Raw genomic sequence first — 20,409 nt, 5'->3', positions numbered from 1 at the left:
TGTGTGTGTGTGTGTGTGTGTGTGTGTGTGTGTGTGTGTGTGTCCTTTTTTCTGGTTTTACAGTCTGTCACTTTGTAGTCTTTTCTAATGGACGTTATTCTAATGTTGTGTCATATTTTGTTTATAGCTCTGTCCATAATTTCTGAAATAAAAAAATCTGTTATTTTAATCATTTTTCTTATGAATTATAATTGGCATTGTTATTAGGTTCGCCCAGGTCAGTTTGCCTTGGTCCTCTCGCTTGCCGTATTCTGGCTGAGCTCGTATGAAGGACAGATCGCTGCCACCAATCACAGGAGCCCTGCAACGTTTTCCAACCAATCCACGACCGCGTGCTCAAAGTTCGCTCCCATGTATGGAGCTGCAGGCACTTCCTAGTCGAGGAGATGGCAACAAAACGTGTCCCTGCGATGTAGGGATTTAGGCCACTGAAGGAGACGATACAACACGGAGGAGACGTCGCACCTCTTGGACACGCGCCGGCGGTTGGAAGCGGACGGACCCGTGTGAATATGGGGGTAAGGACTGCGAAACGAGTTATTTCAAGACGATTTGAATTATTTGTGCGTGATGACTAGTTACACTGGCAAGGGGGCTGGTCGTCACGGTGTTTTCTCGTTGCGTGATTGGCTTCTCATCTTGACTGACTGTGTGTATGTCCACTAGTTTACGTTCTCGGGGCACATTAACCAATAAGGTACGAGACCGTTTTCGAATTGTGATGTTATTGGTAGCTCGCCAGCTCCTTCTTACGCCTATTGGGTATTCTAGTCCAATCAAGGGCCGAAGCTCTTCCCCGTGAGTGACACTGTTGTGGTCCAATGAATGCGTCGCCAGCATGTCTCCGGTTGGTCCAACGTACGTTTGTGGGCAGGACGTGGGGATGTTTTGTGATGTGATGGAAAATGGCGGCTGTTCGGAGTCCGCTTTAACTTTATACTATGCCCGCACTACCAGCAACAACAACCACGTATTCCCTCTCCTCGCAAGATATTAGAAATATCTGAACGTGGGTATTTTATTAATTTCAGGTCATGTTGAGTTCGCTCAAGCAGAGCGCTTTCGAACGAGCTAACATTAGCCGGACACGGTTTGCAATGGGGAAGACGAGGAACAAAGCTCGAGTGTTCAGATAGTATGGATGCTACAGTTATGATACTAATCATAATAATAATAACTTCCGTTAAGTGGTCACGTGCGACTGGGCTTCAGTTGGCCTCTTTTTAAATGAGCTGTACATTAAGCTCGCCACTTCCCTTTAGTTCACCAAACGTGTTCCAACAGCCAGTGAGTTACAGAACGGTGCGATCAATGTGAACCTAGATGAAGTTGAAAGATCTGCGAAGCCAGCGAAGTGCGTGTGCTTCTCTCAGTCATCGTCAGTGAAACAAGTCGGCCTCTTCTCTGTCGAAGTTTAAGCTCCGCGCGTTCACCGGGAACGGATCGGGAACACGCGCCTTCCTGTCGCTTGTTTACTATCTAGTGCAGCCATGTGGCGGCCGGGCACAGCGTCCTGTAGTCGGATGGGTCTGATCTAATACTCCTCGTTTACAACAAAAAACACACCTACGTTTGGTTGGACCCATCGGATAAAGCTCGGTTTTGCAGCGATGATGGATGATTCCAAGCCTCGGCACAGCAAAAGACTGGTGAGTGAACTTTGAAATGCCTGTGGCCAAGTTGGTGCTTATCTTTTCACCATCAGCTCCTCTGTCGTTGGCTCGATCACCAACCAGGATGATGCTCTGGACATGACCTGTGTGTATGCGCCCGCTGGGTCCTTTTGAAACTGTGATATTGTTTGTAACATGCTGTGACTGTGCAAATGGGGGCGGGGCTTCCACTGTATGGAGTCAGATGTGGGTCAAGTATTGTGAACTTGTGAACTGATTGATGATGAAATCATTTCACAGCCTAGTGTTTGTATCAAAATAAAATGCATTCATGTATTAGAATGTGTGAATTTGTCAAATTTCCCATGAATTCAAGTTTTGAATGTGCTGTTCCTGTATTTACACCTGAGCTTATGTGAACTCGACACATTATTGGTGTTTAGATTATTGACTGAATGCAGCAGAGAGTGAAATGTGATCTAATCAAAAGTTATGATTAGCGCTGCAGCTATCGCTATCGAGTATTCTGCCGATTACTACATCGATCAATCGAGTAATCGTATAAGAAATACTTTTGCTTTATTGGGAGGCAAAAGTATCCTGCCCGTCACTGGGACCGTAGTCGGGGAGCAGGGAAAGCGGTCTGCTCCGGGACTATTTTCCCTCTAAAAGGCACACAGAGACTTTTGTGTGGAACCGAGGCGTTGCTACGTTTATTATTGGACATCAATTGTAAGATTTACTGCACATCTGCTGCTATCATGCACACCCGACTTCTTTTTCTCTCTCTCAAGTTACTCCCTAGCCGCACGCCCGTACACACACACCTCACCGCACATTCTCTACGCACTTCCCCATTCACAACAGGAGTTATGATCCCAAACTTTAGAAACTTTCTGTCGTTTTTTTCCACCTGTTTCATTGTTTTCGCTCTTTTTATCCATTTTGTAATCCTCTCTGACTGTGTAAACAGCAGAAGCCCGTTGTGCGACGGTAATAATCATCCGTGCGGAAACAAAGTGAGCGGTAAACGTTAGTTACGTTGATTAAACAAAGCATGACTTTTAGTAATGGAATTATATGAGGAATCCTTTCAGCCCTAGTTATGATGAACAAAAATAAAGAAATCTGATGTGGCCACATGCTTCTCAGACCACAATCAAATGTCATCTGAGTGACCGGATCTCGAATGTGTCCTCAACGTGTCTTGGGTGTGTCTTACTATATTTTTACTCATCCACACCCTTTTCCCCCTCCATAGCGGGCTGGTACCCGACGGCGTTACCATGACGATGGCATTTCGGATGAGGAAATTGATGGAAGGCGGATGTTTGACCTGGAGGAGAAAGTCAGCAGTCAGAGGTTCAGCTCTACCAGAGTCATTCGCATGGAGGGAAGAGGTGAGTGAGCACAGGCACTGAGCTTTATATTGTTTGCATGTGCAACCCTGGTTCTTAAATCAGAAAAGACAAACTTTTAACCTTGGAGAGGAGTTCTTATTATTTAATCTGTGACAGAGTCCCCCTCCACATTTTAACGTTGTGTCACTGGCAGCTCGGACTTCATTATGCAGCACTACAAAGAGTGTTTGCAAAAAAATTTGTAATGAAATGAATACTTGTTAAAGAGACATATAAGTGAAATGGTATGAGTTTTGTTCCAATTTGGAGATTCCTGACTACTGCATGTCACATATTTTTCACACAAATAATGTTCAGATGTGCCTGGGATTGTTAGTTTTTTGCTTCACCTGCATTATTTCATAGAGAAAAGATTAATGGAAATTATGGCTATTATTTATTGGAATGTTAATCAAAGCATTTATCGACTAAACAGAAAATAATTGTTAGATTATCTAAAAAAAAATTGTAAGATTAATCGATTAATCTAAAAAAAAAAATTGATAGATCAGAAAACTGGCCTCAGAAAAAAATGTATTCCAAGTGTACTTTCATCCTTTTTACTTTGGTCGGTGTCCCATGTGATCACATGGAGGGGATTGGGTAAACGTCATATACTGCAGACAGCCATGCAGAGGCTGCAAGATGTTTTGGCTTCACTTTTGGGAGCTGTCATTTCGTCCATCTTTATATACTGTCATTGAGTATATGCCATTGCTGCTCCTTGCCTCTTCGTGCCTGATACAAAGATCACCTTGACCCAAATCAGAAATGTGCCACATACCGTTACTTCTGGAGTGTTACTGCCCTTCACGATGACCAGTGTTAGTTTCAGCCAAGGAGCGAAAATCATGAAAATGAGCCCAGCAGCGTGATAAAAAAACAAAATACAGAAAAGACATTTGTGGTGTTTTTTTCTTTCCTAGACTTGACGTATGAGTTCATCCAGAGATGTGGTCTGAGGGAACCAATCATCTTTGAGAAGCCTGATGGACTGGGACTCAAGTAGGTTTTTTTTCATCTACATCTGTCTCTCTAATTAACAGTGTGAGTTAGGAGTCCAATATGTTGAATAACCAACACCTTGTTCTGTAGGATGCCTGATGCGGACTTCACTGTCAATGATGTCAAAATGTTTGTTGGTAAGACTTCACACACAACCAACTTTAATTTATCAGATGCTTCTTTAAAATCTCAGGTTCAGTGTTAGTACAGGGCATTGATGCGAGTTGTTTATGTTATAGTATTTTTTTAATGTATAATTGAAAAAATTAAATGACATCTAAATGTCAGATTAGTTGTCAATGAAAAAATACTGTATTCAGTGATACAATGATATGAAATGTAAATCTTCATGGTCAAGAATTTGGAACAAGATACCGGTTTATTTTTGACTCAATAATTTGAAGGATGAGCTCATTATCTAAATTGTCTTTGTTCATTTTTCTGACAAAGAAATTAATAAACAGATTTTGTTGTACCTCAACTACGTACATTTCCAGGTGAAATTTATGGGAGGGTTCAAACAAACTTTTGATTTATTGTTCGAATTAATATACAAAATTGAATTAGTTTATTTTCTCTATTGAATTGGTCCGAATGACAAAATTGAAACGTTTTGACGAACCGCTTTCTCAGGTAGCAGACGTATGATCGACGTGATGGACGTGAGCACTCAGAAGGGGACAGAGATGTCCATGGCCCAGTGGACACGATACTATGAGACGCCTCCGTCTCAGAGAGATAAGCTCTATAATGTCATCAGCCTGGAGTTCAGCCACACCAAGCTGGAGAACCTGGTCAACAGACCTGCCACTGTAAGTCCTTCCATTTTATAAACAACCCATGGAAACAGAAGCACTTTAGCTCATTTTGCACTGCATAGCATCTGTCTGTGTCTCTACTCTAGTAGTAGTTATTTTGAAATGAACTTGTAACTTTGTGTGTGTGTAGGTGGATTTAATTGACTGGGTGGACAAGATGTGGCCTCGTCACCTGAAAGAGAGACAGAGGGACTCGACAAACTCCATCACTGACATGCAGTACCCCAAAGTACAAAAGTAAGTTCTCCACGTTCACCTTCGTCTGCAGTCAAATCTATCGAGGATGTAGCTGGAAACATGACTTCATTCATAAGTGATTAACTTTATCTCCAAAATAAAAGAACTGATTTAACAGACTTGATATCAGAATGCAAAAGTTTTTGATCTTGTCTGTGCAGATACTGTCTGATGAGTGTGGAGGGCTGCTATACAGACTTTCACATCGACTTTGGGGGGACCTCAGTGTGGTACCACATACTGAAAGGAAGCAAGGTAGGACCAAACAGGGCTCGGTCTGTTTGTGAAGCACTGTCACTTCTGTTACTGCTTCATAATTTCTGATTCAGGCTCTACTAACTGAAAACATACACAGCAGTATGTGATTTACACATTTATATCAACTGCAACACCCATTCTAAACATGCCCATCACTCAACACACAACACCATGTACTGTAGATGAGTTATTTGTTCAAAATAGTGCTGTTCAGTGTTCAACAATGTGCTGAGTACTGTACGAGTAACTAATCATTTGTCCTCTCATTCTATTCTCATTTTTTATTACATTTTTCTCCTATAAAGTAAACAACAAGAACCAATAAGATACCAGCTCACAATTATTTTTCCCTGCACGTACGCTTTACTTCCACTGCTACAACTCCATCCTAGGGGAAACACTGTTAGCGTATTAGGTGAACGGTTCTCAGGATATGAGTGACAGACAAAAATGGAAATGGACAAACGTTTTGTGATTCATCATAGACGAATAAAGTAATTTCTTCAATATATTTTACAACACCGATAACGTCGGCGCTTGCTCATAATTGAGCCCCGGGGCCCGTTTAATACCGGGTTTCTGTCCACACCCATAGAAGAGACGGAGCCCAATCTCCTCTCGTAATTTAAAAAAAAATAAATTATATTAATTCAGGAGCAGGGGTCAAATCCTGTAGCGGTGCAACGCCGCTGCTTTATGCATGTAGGGGAAACACTTTATGATTGCCAGGACAGCTCACACCAGGAGTGCTCACTTAAGCTAACCACTTAACCTAGCAGTTAGCGATTTATGCTATGCTTGCTATTACCTACTGTACCTAAACCAACCGGACACCACCCAAGTGAAGGGCTGTAAATGTTGCAAAAAAAGTTGAAAAAGTGAACTGCTGTACAGAGAGGTGTATGTTTATATCTGCAGCTCTGTGTGTGTGCATGTGTGTTTTCAGGTGTTCTGGCTGATCCCCCCCACCCCTCAGAACCTAGAGCTGTATGAGAACTGGGTGCTGTCTGGGAAACAGGGAGATGTTTTCCTGGGAGACCGGGTGTCTGACTGCCAGAGGATTGAACTGAAGCAAGGCTTCACTTTCATCATACCCTCAGGTGTCTCTCTATCTCTCTCACACACACTCACTCACTTCATGTTGAATGATTTCAACGATGTGACAGAAATGGAATATTAATGGGCCTGTTGTACTCAGGTTGGATCCATGCTGTATACACGCCTATGGATTCCATGGTGTTTGGAGGAAATTTCCTGCACAGCTTCAACGTCCCCATGCAACTAAACATCTGTAATATAGAGGACCGAACGCGGGTTGGTGCCCTCACATTAGACTGTTGTGTAAATGACAGAGATGACTGATGACTAATCGTCCTCTTTCATCTCCTCCGCAGGTTCCAGTGAAGTTTCGTTACCCCTTCTACTACGAGATGTGCTGGTACGTGTTGGAGCGTTACGTCTTCAGTGTGACCAGGACCTCCTACCTCACACCAGAGTTTCAGAAACACTCGTTGGGCATTGGTATGAACACAGGCGCACATGTGGTGTAGATGTACTGTATGGAAAGAACTTTGAGTAGATAAATTGTAAATATAATGTGTTACGCCTTCCTTCTGTCAGGTCTGAAGAAGCCGCCTGGGTTGGATCCTGCTAGTGAGCAGGTGAAGGAGGAGGCTGATGGTGACAGTGATGAAGATCCTTCAGAGCAGCAGTCTGACAAACCCGCAGCTAAGATTCACATTACTCCTTTTGAGCTGGAGGGTCTGTGGAACCTGCTGGGCAAACTGGAGACTCTACCCTCGAACAAGAAGTGTGTCCCAGCAGGGATACACAATGCCCCAGCACTCATTACACACATCAAGGTATGACGTGCATGCGTGTGTCCCTTTTGATTATTTAATGGTCCTGTTAACAGTGATTGACCCCTGCTTCCTATCCCACACCTGTCTCTGCTGTCCTGCAGGCACTTCTGAAAGAACACGCCAATGATAATCCCAAACTGGCCTACACAGGAAAACCCATTGTCAAATGGCCAAAGCGGGTAAGCAGCCCTCACGTTCAGAATAATGGCAAAGGTAGAAGTGCAAAGTAAGAGGCAACTGGGCTTTATTTATCTAAAGGAATCTATGACCTGACCCGAAAAAACTTGACAAACATGATGCAAGTAAAAACACATTCTGTAAAGCCCCTAAGAGTTGTATGTATTGTGGATCAATAGGTGTGGCAACAATCGCATCAGGGCACTAAGGTTGTGCTCAGGTGACAGTGCAGACAAACGGGGGATGCGGAGTCCAGGTCTAGATTTAAGAAATGCCAAAAGTCCATCACAGTTTATGTATAGATGTGTCTATGTGTGTATAATTCAGAGACGGAGAGAATGAAATTCTGAGAGGATTGGAGTGTGTGTGTGCCTTTGTTTTTCCACAGGAGTGTGTGTGTGTGCCTTTGATCACAGGAGTATTACTTGCATGGCCGGCCGCTGGCATAAACGCTACATGCGGTTGTTTAGGGCTACAACCTCTATGGGGGAGAGCACACAATCAGTGTGACTTTTTAAAATTGTTTTTATCAATATAGTGTAGCACATCCTTCAAAGCATTTAGAATGATAATTTACCTCAACTTCTTTCAAGGGCGTTTCTTTCAAAGAAAGAACGTGAGTGACGTCTTCAGACACAAGCTATATTAAGCTAGCTAATGTTACGTTACGAATATTCATAGTAGGATCATGTTGGTATATTGATATCTCTTTGTAAATGTCTTCAAGTTAATGTAGCTAGCCATAGAAACTGGCATTGTTGAATTGCTTTTCAATTTTTAAATTCCAAACAAGCACAGTAAATCCAGACCAGCCACTCCTCCCTCTCACCACGGAACCAGCACATGGCTAATTAATATGCACCGCAAAGACGTCATCGTACCTCGTGCTGAAATTATTTTATACTACTGAACGTGTCCAAATTCAACACTGCACTTTCTTGAAATGTGGGTGGGGGTCAGTGTCCATACAACACACAGGTTGTAAGGATATTATGGGGGGGATCATCATTCATATCCATACAACCTATGTGTTTATGATTAAATTCTTTACCACAGCACACAATTGTTTACTAGAGTACAAAGTTTTAGACTCCTAAATTGCTGTCAAAATGAACCAGATTGATGGATTTGACTTTGAAATGTACAAATTCTTCCTCCGGGGGAGCCTGACCCCGGGCCCCCCTAATGACAGATTCCTCTGAGTCTGTACGTTGGAAACATTTAGCAATAATCTAAATACACAATTCAGCCAAATTTGTAAGAAAGGTTCAGTCATTGTTTAGACAATTTAAAGGACAATTATTACAATTTTTGTCTGTTGGCTACAATGAATATTATTCCCCCTGATCACCATGGTTTAGAAAAACTAATTTCAAAAGCCAAAGATCAGCACTTTTTGCTGTATTTTTTTCTATAAAATACTTTTGTTCCAACCATCCATTCATGAAAGGGATATATCAAAATTATTTCAATAAATTATTATACTTTTCATTTCCATTTATTTGTTAAAATATTTGTTTTTTTTATTGGTGTTCATTTGTCTCGTCTTGACTCATCGAATTTAACTATATTTTAAATACATTATTTTCAAATAAATTAAGTAAAATGTGTGATTTTTGTGGTGGAGCTGGTAGTTTTTTGGGGCCACAGACAAAATCAGCTTTGAATAATATCATTTAAACAGATAGAAACGACTCTACAGATACACATACTGCCACATACAAACACTAACAGAGCAAAGAGGCATGGGCTTTTTACAGGGATTTAACCAAGTCATAGTTGTTGCAACGTGCAGTGCAGCCAATCAATGTCATTGTTTGAAAAGATACTCTGCGTAATTCTGTCTCTCTTTGTCAACATAAATTGAGATTTTGGTAATTTGTTAAACAACATGTTTGTATATATCATGTTGATTAGTTATTACACCATATGAAAAAACAAACGACCACTGTTGGTTAGAAAATGCCTTTTTTTCTGCTTGAGTTATTTCATTTTTTTAAATATCCTTTATTTTTTTATTTAAATAACTGGATCTTATACTTGTGTTTATTATTATTATTACTTTTTTTCCAACAGCCCTCGTGGTACCAGCCTCCTCCTCCTCCTCCACCAGTGCCTGCACGTCCTAAACTCCCCCCCACACCCATCATCCCACGACCACAGAAACCAGCGTCCTCCATGTCTGTGCTGAGACGGCGCAGGGTCAGGTGTGTGTGTGTGTGTGTGTATGTGTGTATGTGTGTGTGTGTGTGTGTGTGTGTGTGTGTCTTTGTGTTTAACGCTCTATAATTCATGGAACTGTGCGTTTGTTGGATCATCCCTTTCCTGTGAATGCAGGTGTAAGCGATGCGAGGCCTGCGTGAGACCAGAGTGTGGAGACTGTAACTTCTGCAGAGACATGAAGAAGTTCGGAGGACCAGGGAAGCTCAAGCAGACCTGTGTGCTACGACAGTGTCTATCTGTAAGTATTTGTGATTTCTCTATTTATTCATTTATATGTGTGCTTTTGTAACTCATCATCTGTTTCCTCCAGCCGGGCCTCCCCCTGTCTGCAGTGTGCGAAATCTGCAAGGAGCCCAACCAAGAGGAAAGTGGAGACCCCTCTCTCACCCTGATGGAGTGTTCCAACTGTGCACAGATTGTCCATCCAGCCTGTCTCACGGTATAAAGACACTCTCAAAACTTACGATGTGTCCAAAACCAGTCCCTGGTTACCTGTGTATATACAGTGGACAAAATGTACTGTTCAACATTTTGTTTGTTAAGTTAAGTTAACATCTTACTCGAGTTGCCTTGAAGAGCAAATCACAGCGACATATGGGGAAACACAACAAGAAATTGAAATTCTCCTCATGACTCTTGTATGATCATTTGTCTGTATTTGCTCCTGAAGATTCAGGGTGAAGGAGTGGTGAACAAGGACCTGCCCAGTTGTTGGGAGTGCCCAAAGTGTGTCCAAGGAATCACTGACCCAGAGGTACATGTTGTGACACATACACACACACACACACACACACACTGACTCACATCCCTCTGTACCTTTAACACACTGCTGAATACTGTATCTAAATGTCTTTGCAAACACTTGCGGACTATCCTCCCAGCATTCTCACACTCGGTCGTAGTGTGTCAAAGCTAATGGGTATTGTGTCTCTTGTCTGTTTGTTTCCATTATTATTATTATTTTTTTAAATAATTTTTGGGTTGCTTTTTTGATTTTGATTTCCTTCAAATTTGATTTAACTCCGTCAGTCATCAGGCAGTGATGAATCGTTGGCTGCCAGCCACCATCAGCACATCTGGCCCCACGGCCCCCTGGTCCTAAGGCTGGGCCCCGGGCCCTCTGCTACCATAGGGGGTCCTGTGGGCTCCCAGCAGGATGGGGAGGTGGTTCGCTGCGGCTTCTTCCCTCCTCTTCCTTCCTGCTCTTCCTCCTCCTCAGCATCACTTCTATTGGTGGCGGCCCCTCTGCCTTCTCAGCCAATCAGCTCGAGACTGGTGAGAGGTGCCGCCTACTCTGCGTATATCCACCCCTCTGACGCGTGCACTGCACCCCTCTGTTTTTTCTTTCTATCTTTTTCAAGAGAAGAGACACAACTCTTGGTGTATTTTTTACTGTGATCGTGTTACTGACTGGAGAAAGATTATTTTTTCATAGTCTGTATAAGAGTAGTGCCCCTTCTCTCAGACTGTCAGTTGCCTCCAGCTCAGGTTGGTCTCTGTGCTGTTTCAACATACTTTTTTTCCTTGTAGCTCATAATGGACAATAAGCAAAATCACCCTTTTCTTTTTTCTTCCTGCGGGGTCATTTTGTTAATTAACATCCAGCACACAGTCCAGACATTTGTAGACATTTGTTTTTCAGGGTCTGTGCTTCTGGCCATGGTGTTTATAACAGAATAATTGATACTACATTAAAGTGCAAAGTCTCTGCTTTCATTTGAGTAGTTTGACACCAATATAGAAAGAACTGTGTACGGAGCCCAAAGTTTACGGGTTCAAAAGTAATTGGACACTTTGCTACAAACTCTTCTCTAGCAGCTGTGTTGCTTCAATGTTAGTTCATAATGAGCTAAAACATGGGGCAGAGGTGACTGAGGTTAGAGCTGACATTTAGATGGAGGTGGGGATCTTTCCCAATATAACTACGCAAGTGATGATGATGATAATGTGGTTCAAAAAGGCTATCAGATGTATCAGAGGTAGTGAGTTTTCCAAAATCATCCACAGGTTACAGAGTTCAGGGCTCCAGATGGCAACTAAAAGGGTCGCCAATGCGACTAACTTTTTGATTTTGCAACCTCTTTTTTTCTTCCAGTCGCCAGTGGCAACCATCCAGATGCGAATATACAAAACATAGAAAAAAATAATTAAAATAGAAATGGCCATATGTTTTGTTTGTGTTGCCCGCTAAACTCTGTTGCCTGCATCCACCTGCCATGCGTGAACGGCTTTGGTTTAGGTAACGACTGTAACGTTACAGCCTGAAATCAGACAGAGGAGAAGGAATGGAGCGGTTAGGAAACACAGGGCAAAGACACCGCCACATGAAGTTAAACTTCACCGATATAAAAATTCCAGATCAGACAGCAGCCGCTCTTACATTGGCTTCTCCTTCGCCGTGTTTGTGTCCCTATTGCTCAACACCAGGAGGACGGTTTTAAAATCACGTTCCATGATACAACTATGAAGTGGTATCATGCGTTTTAATTGGGCTATTTCTATGTAATTTTGTTCGACGGAGTTTTTAATATAAAAGTTAAAAGTAGCTAACCAAATAGTTGGATAACGTTGGCCAAATGCATAAACGAAAAATATTACATTCATTTAGCAGACGTTTTTGTCCAAAGCGACTTTCAATAAGTGCATCCAACCATGAATATATTACCCAAAAGTGCAAATAGAGTAAACAAATCGGCAAAAACAGCTTCAAGTTCTCTTTTTTTGGGGGGGGGGGGGGGGGGCATTTATGTATTTATGGTAACAAGATTGAAGCATATTGGACATGGAACATACATTGTGCACACTATCGGATGCAGGACAGACAAAGGCAGACAGTACAGAGGGGAAAGAAAAGGATAAGGGAGACATTAGACATTGTTCTGACATCGATATATTTTGGCTCCTGAAACCTTTATTTTGCTGCTAAATTCTTTGGGTTTAGGAGACAATGGATCCTAGATACATTTTTTGTCTGGAGCCTTGCTGTACAAAAAGCAGGTTTGAACTGGAAATTAGAAAATGGCAAAAACAGAAAATCATTTTCATGGTGAAGAAGAACCCCTCTGTCACTGCACAGCGAGTCAAGAAACTCTCCAGGATGTAGGTGGAAATGTTTCCTTGTCAGTGATCAAGACAAAAAATTGTGAGCGGAACCTGAAAAGATTCAGCTCAAGTTGTAAACACCTGTTCATGGTCCATAAAATGTCACATAATTGGGAAAATTGTCGACCGTGCTTCCCAAACCCCAAGATGATGTTTTGTCCACACCAAAGATATTAAGTTTAATGTCACAGTGGAGCAAAGACTCAGACAATATTCACATTTAAGAAGCTAAAATCAGAGAATTTTGAAATCTTTTTCCATAAAAACTACGATTAATAAATGATCAAAATAGTATTATGCATAGAAGCAGGCATACATGAAGCAAGTGAGAGAGATGCGGCAGTGTCTCGATCTAATAAGTGTAAAGAAGAAGTCTTTTGTGTTGTTTGCTTCACTGTTGGGGAAAGTGAGAGTGTTGGTCCCGCAGCGAGACGGTGAACATCTCTCCCTCCAGACTGATTCAGTGATTCATACCTGATTTTGCACTTTAATTCAATTTTTATTTCAAGATTTTATTCAAACACTGGACTTGAAGGTTGTTTTTATTTAAGACCACGGGGGAAAAGTGCTCTGCTTTGTGTTCTGAAATCAACGTTATATTTGTCTCTTTTTTTTCTTTTCTATTTTTCTGATACAAAAATGATCCGATCCGTGACTCGAAATCCACGGAACAATCCAATCCATGAGTTTTGTGATCCATTGCACCACTAGCTCTTGTCATTTTAAGGAGTTCCTATATGCTATAAAAAAGGGGTTGTGGTGATTGACTTTGATACTACAACACTCCCCTGAGCACTACTTTGTTGTCTGGTTTCACATGCAGTCACCAGCACAAAATGGCAGCGTCCGTATGGAAGATATTTTGGCTTCATTTTTGTAAAGTGGGAGGAAATGGCGCTGAATCGTCCATCTTTATTTACAGTCGCTGGTCTGTGTTCACTGCCTCTGTTCTAGTCACAGGAGTGTAATCTGACGAGGTGCAAGCATCCACCTCATCCACAGATGTGTCTGTTCATTCTGAGATGCTTCTCTGCTCACCACAGAGTAAAGAGTGGTTATCTCACTTACTGTAGCCTTTCTGTCAGCTCCGACCAGTCTGACCCTTCTCCTCTGACCTCTCTTATCAACATGACAATGCTGCTCCCTGGGTGGCTTTGTTTCAGGCCCCATCTCGTGGAACTGGTGTGTGCGTGTGTGTGCGTGTGTGTGCGTGTGTGTGTGTGTGTGTGTGTGTGTGTGTGAACATCTCAGAACAATAGTTTCAGAAATACTCTTTCCAGACTGAGATCACACGAGGCTCCTGACTTGTATCTGCAGGATTTTAGGCACTGCACAACTGCCACGTGATTGGCTGACTGGATAATTGCATGAATAAGCAGTTGTACTGGTACTTGGTGAGTGTAACCAAATGATCATGTCAGCTTTGTATTTCTGTACAACCTTACATAAAGTTACTTAAAGGGTCCATGTTGTACTTAAAGGAGACATATTATTCTCATATTATGGTTCATACTTTTAATTTGGATTACCACTTGAAAAGGTTTATATGCTCTAATGTTCAGAAAAGGCATCAGTGTTCTCATACTGCCCATTCCTGCAGCTCCTCTTTTCACCCCTGGTCTACAACGCCTGGATTTATATTAGCCCCTCTCCCGATATACCCCCGTCTGCTCCAATTGGCCAGCTGGCCCAGTCTGTTGTGATTGGTCAACTGCTTTCAAAATGTGCAGGAAATGTAATGCCCTTTCCCCTGAAAAGTCAAGATTCTCAGTTTGCAGGTGGGGTTACCCAAAAAGAGTCCAACTGTGACATGGGAGAGAAATCTTCTGAAATCAGGCTGTAGGGTTTAGTCAGCTCACAAAAAAACTACAGGGTGGTTCTTTTTTCACAGTTTGTGGGCCAACAGGCGCCACAGATGCACAAATTGATGTGCACAAACACTGAAAGGGGGATTTTTGCCATAGTGTGGAGGCAGATTCACATTGTCAGACCAGTACATTGCTGAGACCACACACACATACAAACACCACACAGCATGCGTAAGGTCTACTATATCGCTATCCCAGAGTCACACCTTCATACAGCAGCCATCTTCCATTGGAACTGATGATTTTCATTCATGATGTGCTAAATTGTTCAGCAGAATATCAAAGAGCTGAAAGCTTTTGCAATTTGGCTGTCGATTTCTCGAGTAACGTCTGATATTTTCTTTCCTCTTCCTCCAGCAGTCTAAAGGTGACAAAGGCGAAGTCCCTCCAATGGTGAGTGTTTATTGTGGGGTTTCTACTGAACATGTTGAGTTTGTCAGGATGCACTTTTGATTGCAATTATGATTAAAGGTCTCTAAATATATTGAAAGCGCACAGATTTAGTCCAGAAATGTAATTAGGGTTCAAACCCCGACAGAGGTAGAACCGAAAATAACTGAAAATGATGTGCGTTAGCTTATGAAACCCTGATTATCCAAATTAGCCACATGGTGGCGCCAGATGAAAATACAAATTTCTTATTATAAATGAGCAAGATTGGTCGAAAAACATGGCGGCTACTAGCCAAAATATAATATATAATATAATATTTTTGCGGCACAAAATCCACACACCGGTATCTCAACAACAACTGAACAAAATTCTGTGATTTGTGAAAGCGGGCGTGGCCTACAGCATGTATGCTAATAACTCAAGATGCCTTATCATGACCAAACTCACTGGCGACCGCTCACGCAATCTTTTGAACGTACACACAGTGGTGTAGTGGTCCCTGGAGAGGTGGGTATATTCTTAATTTATGCCCTGTATTTTTAAAGCGCCTCCCTCCAGCAGGACAAAGGATATACTGATAAGCTGTTTCAAACAGTGACTTGTAAGACGACTCTCATGTTTTTAGTTCACCCAAAATGGCCATGGGGCGTGGGGGACCTGTCATCACTACCTGAGCAGCACCGATGTAGCAACACATGGTCGCTTCTGCTGAAACAAGATCTTTGTATGTGTAGTTCGCCGTATTTAGCTGCGTTAGGGTTTTTTTTTCTTCCCCCAAGAAGTTAAACGAAGGCATGACCCGCCCTACCCTGCCTCTGATTGTTGGACTCTGATATTCTTATACTACCCTTGACCAATCACCACTTCTCATCTAACCAAACTAACGACAAAGGCAATGAGTACTAGCCAACCAGAGACAGTAAGGCGGGTCATTCTTCCGGGATGTCTTGTAGCTGCTGAATGATGCGCATCCAAAGTGGATATACGCTATGCCGATTGAAAATTTCTGTTCAAATTATTGAACAGAAATTACCTTTGCATTTTTAATAGCACCATGAATACTTCCTTTTTGTGTCTGTTATTCCCTATACCACCCTTCCCACATACCTTTTCCTTCCTTTCCTTGCATCTACAGAAGCGCAAAGCTTCCACCCTCCTGGATGCTCGTATGGCCAAGATTTACCGACGGCAGAGACACGGCCACGATGACGATGACTCTGCCAGCGATGATGATGATGATGATGAAGGTCTGACTTAAAACTCAAACCTGAAACACCTTTTCACTGACTATTACTCTCTACAGAATAAAACCATGTTTCTACACACTTGAAAGTTAATTGGGCATTGAGATATGGCTTGTTGACCTGATCGTTTGTTCCGTCCATCCTCTGTCTCTGCAGTCTCACACAGAAGAAAGATGGGGCTCCATGCTCGAGGGGGGGGCCACTCTTCCAGGAGGGGGTTTGTCCCCAACAGGAGAGGACTGATGAGAGGAGGCTCTGCCCAGAGAGGGAGCAGAGGAGGACTCGTGACCTCTGGCTCCTCCGTCCTCAAAGCAAAGCGAGGGATGAGCATGAAGGAGAGTGGACGGAGGGGACGAGGGGTGAGGCTGCGAGGAGGCTCCCGGATGCAGCGGAGAGGCGACGAGTCGGAGGAGTCCGATGAAGACGACGACGACGATGACGATGATGATGATGACGACGATGACGACGACGATGATGATGACGACGATGACGAAGAGGAGGAGGAAGAGGACAGTGAAGATGGAGACAGAGAACGCCATCATCATAGTCGACGTCGGAGGAGGCGCAGGACTGCCGACGAGGAAAACGAGGACAGTGAGGGGCAGGAGTTTGACCCTGAAGACGAGGAGATGGACATGCTGGAGGATGAAGAGGAAGAGGAGGAGGAGGGGGAAGAGGATGGACACTGGGATTCGGACCCAGAACCCCCGGTCCTCCTGGTGTCTGATCTTAACGATGACCTGCTGAGTGGCTCCTACCTGACCGTCACCCTGCAGCGTCCCCACAAGGCCAAGAGACAATCTGGTAAGACTTTACTGTCAGTGATCAGTTTAAATTTATATGATTCAGTACATATTAATGCTCCATAACTGACCTGTAAAGTCAAAATGAATGACAAACGTGTCTGCTCAGGCTCCATAGTGCCAAAGCTTGAGGCAGCCATGGGTCTGAGGACTGCTGCAATGGGCGCTGGTGGTCAACTTGGCTTCATCCAGAGGAAGAGCGCACTGTCCAAACCTTCACGGCTCAGGAGCATGGACGCCAGCGCTGACGGAGGAACGCCAAGAGGACCGGGCAGGTAGAGCACATTCTACAACATGTTCTATGTTCTCTTTTTAGAGCCAAATGAAAGTGAAGACACTGGAGACCTGTTTTTGTTATCTGGCTTAACTAAACCTCAGTTATTCATATGAGTTATGGAGAAACTCTGATACCTGCAGAGGAATTTGGTTTAAGCGACATGTAAAAGTGACATTCTACAAAGTGAAATGTAAACAATGTGATCTAATGACTAGCATTGAAAAGAACCACTGGAAATCATTTTTGATATTAATATAATGTAAATAATCACAGGAATTTGATCAAGTTTACTATTGAGTGAATATTTTTTCCCTTTTGTCTGACGATGATCCAACTGTGATGAAGATAAGCTGAAGTGATATCAGACTGTTTCTGTTAAAAGTGTGATGAGGTCAGTCAGACTGAACTGTTCATTCTTGTTCATGAGAAATATTGATCAGTGTGTGGATCATTGTTCTAATAATAGATAAAATGTTTAGTTTTTATTACTATTTATCGTCACACAGTCTCTTTGTGTTGTTCAAGAGCTGCAGTAATGGAATAAGAAAGTAAAACACTGTCAGCAATTCTGTCCGGAATCAAATGCTGAATTCATGTAATCATGTTTATTACCCTTTGTATTTATCCAGTGTGATAAACTCTCTCATAAACCGATTGGACACATGAAAAGTCTGGAACAGCAGACACGACCACATACAATAGTGAAGCCAAAACCCCTTGATCTCACCCTGGTGGCCGACTGCAGGAAAGGTCATGAACTCCTCCATGTTGGCAGCTGAGACATGGACCAATGAAAAAATTAATCGTACGCGTAAAAAAAAAAACCTTGACAGCTGAGGTTGCAATTGGTCAGGCAGGTGACACAGAGGCTCCACTCCACAATCACTACTGCACCACAATGGTTTATTAATGATGGTATGTTGTGACACGTGTAGATCTGAATGTTAGGATTTCTGAATAATATTTTGATTAATTGTGCAGACCACAGCTGGCTGCTGCAGCTTTGTTTGAACGTATGGTACATACCTGCTCTGACGTAGACTTCCTTAGACCATTGTAATTCTGTGGCTCATAATCATAATTTGCCTGTTACTTCGTAGGCCACGTATGCGGGGTCACCATGGCGACAGAGGGACCAGAGATTGCTCGGCATCGTCTTCGGAGGAACAGGAAGCTGCAACGGCGTCATCCTCCCTGTCTCCCCCGTCCCTCCTGTCTGTGCTGTCCTTCAAGGACGAGGGGAACGAGCGAGGGGGGGAGAAGGAGGTGTGGGTGTCCGTGTTCAGATTCCTGAGCAGAGCCGAGCTGCTGGCCTGCATGACCGTCTGCAAGGCCTGGTACAAGTGGTACGTCCCGCTCTCGTCCTGCTGTACATGTTCATGTCCCAGACATCAGCGTTGACGCGGTTCTGTCTCACTGTCGCACGTAGGAGCTGTGACAAGCGTCTGTGGAGCCACGTGGACGTGAGTCGCTGCAGCCCGCTCAGTAATCAGGCTCTGGCAGGTATCGTCAAACGCCAGCCCACCTCCCTGGACCTGTCCTGGACCCCTCTGGCCAAGAGACAACTCAACTGTCTGCTCACCAGGCTCCCAGGTCCAAACGCACACTAACTAGCACACACACACTCTCAGATCCCGCCTTCCCTCCTCGTCTCATTATACCCCATCCCCGATCTGCCTCCGTCTTTCAGGTCTGAGGGAGTTGAGGGTCACTGGTCTGTCCTGGTCCTGTCTCTCAGCGCTGGTCTCTCCCACTCTGCCTCACCTGCGGCTGCTGGACCTGCGCTGGTGTGAAGGCCTCAGAGACGCGCAGATGAAAGAGATCATCTCCCCGCCCGGTCAGTAGCTCACAAGCTGTAACCTCCACATCGATGTGTCGGCCCGATTGGATCGTTTCCACATGTGCCGTCTGTCCCTGCAGGGTTGGAATCGTCCCGCAGCAGACTGAGGAACGTGGCGACATTGCGTCTCTCCGGACTGGACGTCAGCGAGTCTTCCCTGAGGCTGCTGCAGCGCCATATGCCTCAGCTGGAGAGGCTGGACCTGGCTCACTGCAAAGACATCAGCGACTCGTCCATCGCTCTGCTGGCAGCGGCTGGGACGCACACCCGCAACAACCTCACGGAGCTCACTCTGGCAGGTGGGTGAAATAATAACATTGTCTATTAGAGTCTGCTTACAAGATCAGTGTTTGATGAGTGCACTTCCTGACGTGTGTGTGTGTGTATGTCCGTGTCCAGGCTGCAGCGAGCTGACGGACGGCTGTCTGTCCTACCTGAAGCGTCTCTCCTCTCTGACCCTGCTCGACCTCCGAGGCTGCAAGGGCGTCAGCCGACGAGCCTGCGACGTCTTCATCTCGGACCTGTCTCACGTCGCCCTCTACTGTATGATGGAGGAGAAGCTCATCCAGCGGCTGGACTGACGCACACGCGCTGGCTCGTGGTCCACAGAAGGAGAGGACAAAAAATACTGCTTCTTCAAATGTATTTTTTAAATATGACATGGAACCTAACCAGTCCTTCAGCACCCAAACTAAATGAGTCCTGAAATCAGTGTCTTCTATGTTTGGAGTTGTAGGAGAGTGTCATTTCTTTAGTTTTTGGAGGCTAGTCTATTCTCTTTGCCTCTCTTCTTTGTACTTTTCCAAAATGTCTGCATATTACTTTAGAAAGTCTTGAATCACTGATTGAAAAAAAATGTGGTGACCCCTCAGAGGTCCGTATGTCCTCGGATACCCTATCATCGCTAGAATGTACTGTACACAGGAGGGACAACTGCCTGTTTGTTATTTTTAAATATTTTTTTGTTTTTTTACTAAAAAAAAAAAAAAAAAAAAAACTATTTTTGTTTACTTAATTCAACCAAAACAGCAGAGAGGGTATTCGATGTGTGCATACAGTGAAGTCCATGTATATATTGTATCTGTGTTTGTCATATTGTAAATCCATCAGGCGTTTCACATTTTTTCTAACTGTGAAAACTGAATAAAATGTCCATCCATCAACTGTATCTGCTCCTTCAAGGGTTCGCTCACATGATCACTTGGGGAATCATTTCTCTGTGTAATCTCTCCACCCTTATTTCACACAAATCAAACTTTACTTTATTTTTTATATTTCATCAGTGAACA

The 20,409-nt window shown here is 43.4% G+C and overlaps 1 protein-coding gene across 4 annotated transcripts; it reads left to right on the top strand.

Moving 5' to 3' along the window:
- The first annotated feature begins 360 nt into the window (after positions 1–360).
- kdm2aa (lysine (K)-specific demethylase 2Aa) lies at positions 361–20,283 on the top strand. 4 transcript variants are annotated; one of them, XM_035637012.2, is made up of 26 exons: positions 361–518; positions 2,875–3,013; positions 3,940–4,018; positions 4,109–4,155; positions 4,652–4,830; positions 4,967–5,073; positions 5,235–5,328; positions 6,278–6,431; positions 6,530–6,645; positions 6,726–6,852; positions 6,952–7,193; positions 7,295–7,372; positions 9,447–9,577; positions 9,708–9,831; positions 9,904–10,032; positions 10,264–10,347; positions 10,623–10,868; positions 14,921–14,956; positions 16,092–16,203; positions 16,357–17,004; positions 17,113–17,278; positions 18,381–18,626; positions 18,710–18,873; positions 18,971–19,117; positions 19,201–19,419; positions 19,520–20,283. In XM_035637012.2, the coding sequence occupies exons 1-26, from the start codon at positions 513–515 to the stop codon at positions 19,699–19,701; spliced, it is 4,002 nt and encodes a 1,333-aa protein (XP_035492905.1). In that variant the 5' UTR covers positions 361–512; the 3' UTR covers positions 19,702–20,283. The 4 variants fall into 4 exon arrangements, with proteins under 4 accessions (XP_035492905.1, XP_035492903.1, XP_035492907.1 ...); XM_035637010.2 differs by lacking the exon at positions 361–518 and adding an exon at positions 887–1,649; XM_035637014.2 differs by lacking the exons at positions 361–518; positions 10,623–10,868 and adding an exon at positions 888–1,649 and having other exon boundaries at positions 14,924–14,956.
- The last annotated feature ends 126 nt before the right edge of the window (positions 20,284–20,409 follow it).

Source organism: Scophthalmus maximus, chromosome 8, assembly GCF_022379125.1.
Source record: "Scophthalmus maximus strain ysfricsl-2021 chromosome 8, ASM2237912v1, whole genome shotgun sequence".
Taxonomy (NCBI): Eukaryota; Metazoa; Chordata; class Actinopteri; order Pleuronectiformes; family Scophthalmidae; genus Scophthalmus; species Scophthalmus maximus.
This window is presented reverse-complemented; position numbering and strand designations above follow the sequence as displayed.

Coding starts and splice junctions, on each gene's coding strand:
- kdm2aa (XM_035637010.2), top strand. CDS start 1,611: ATGATGGATGATTCCAAGCCTCGGCACAGCAAAAGACTG. Junction 9,578..9,707: donor CTGAGACGGCGCAGGGTCAG/GTGTGTGTGTGT, acceptor CTGTGAATGCAG/GTGTAAGCGATGCGAGGCCT. Junction 19,420..19,519: donor CACGGAGCTCACTCTGGCAG/GTGGGTGAAATA, acceptor GTCCGTGTCCAG/GCTGCAGCGAGCTGACGGAC.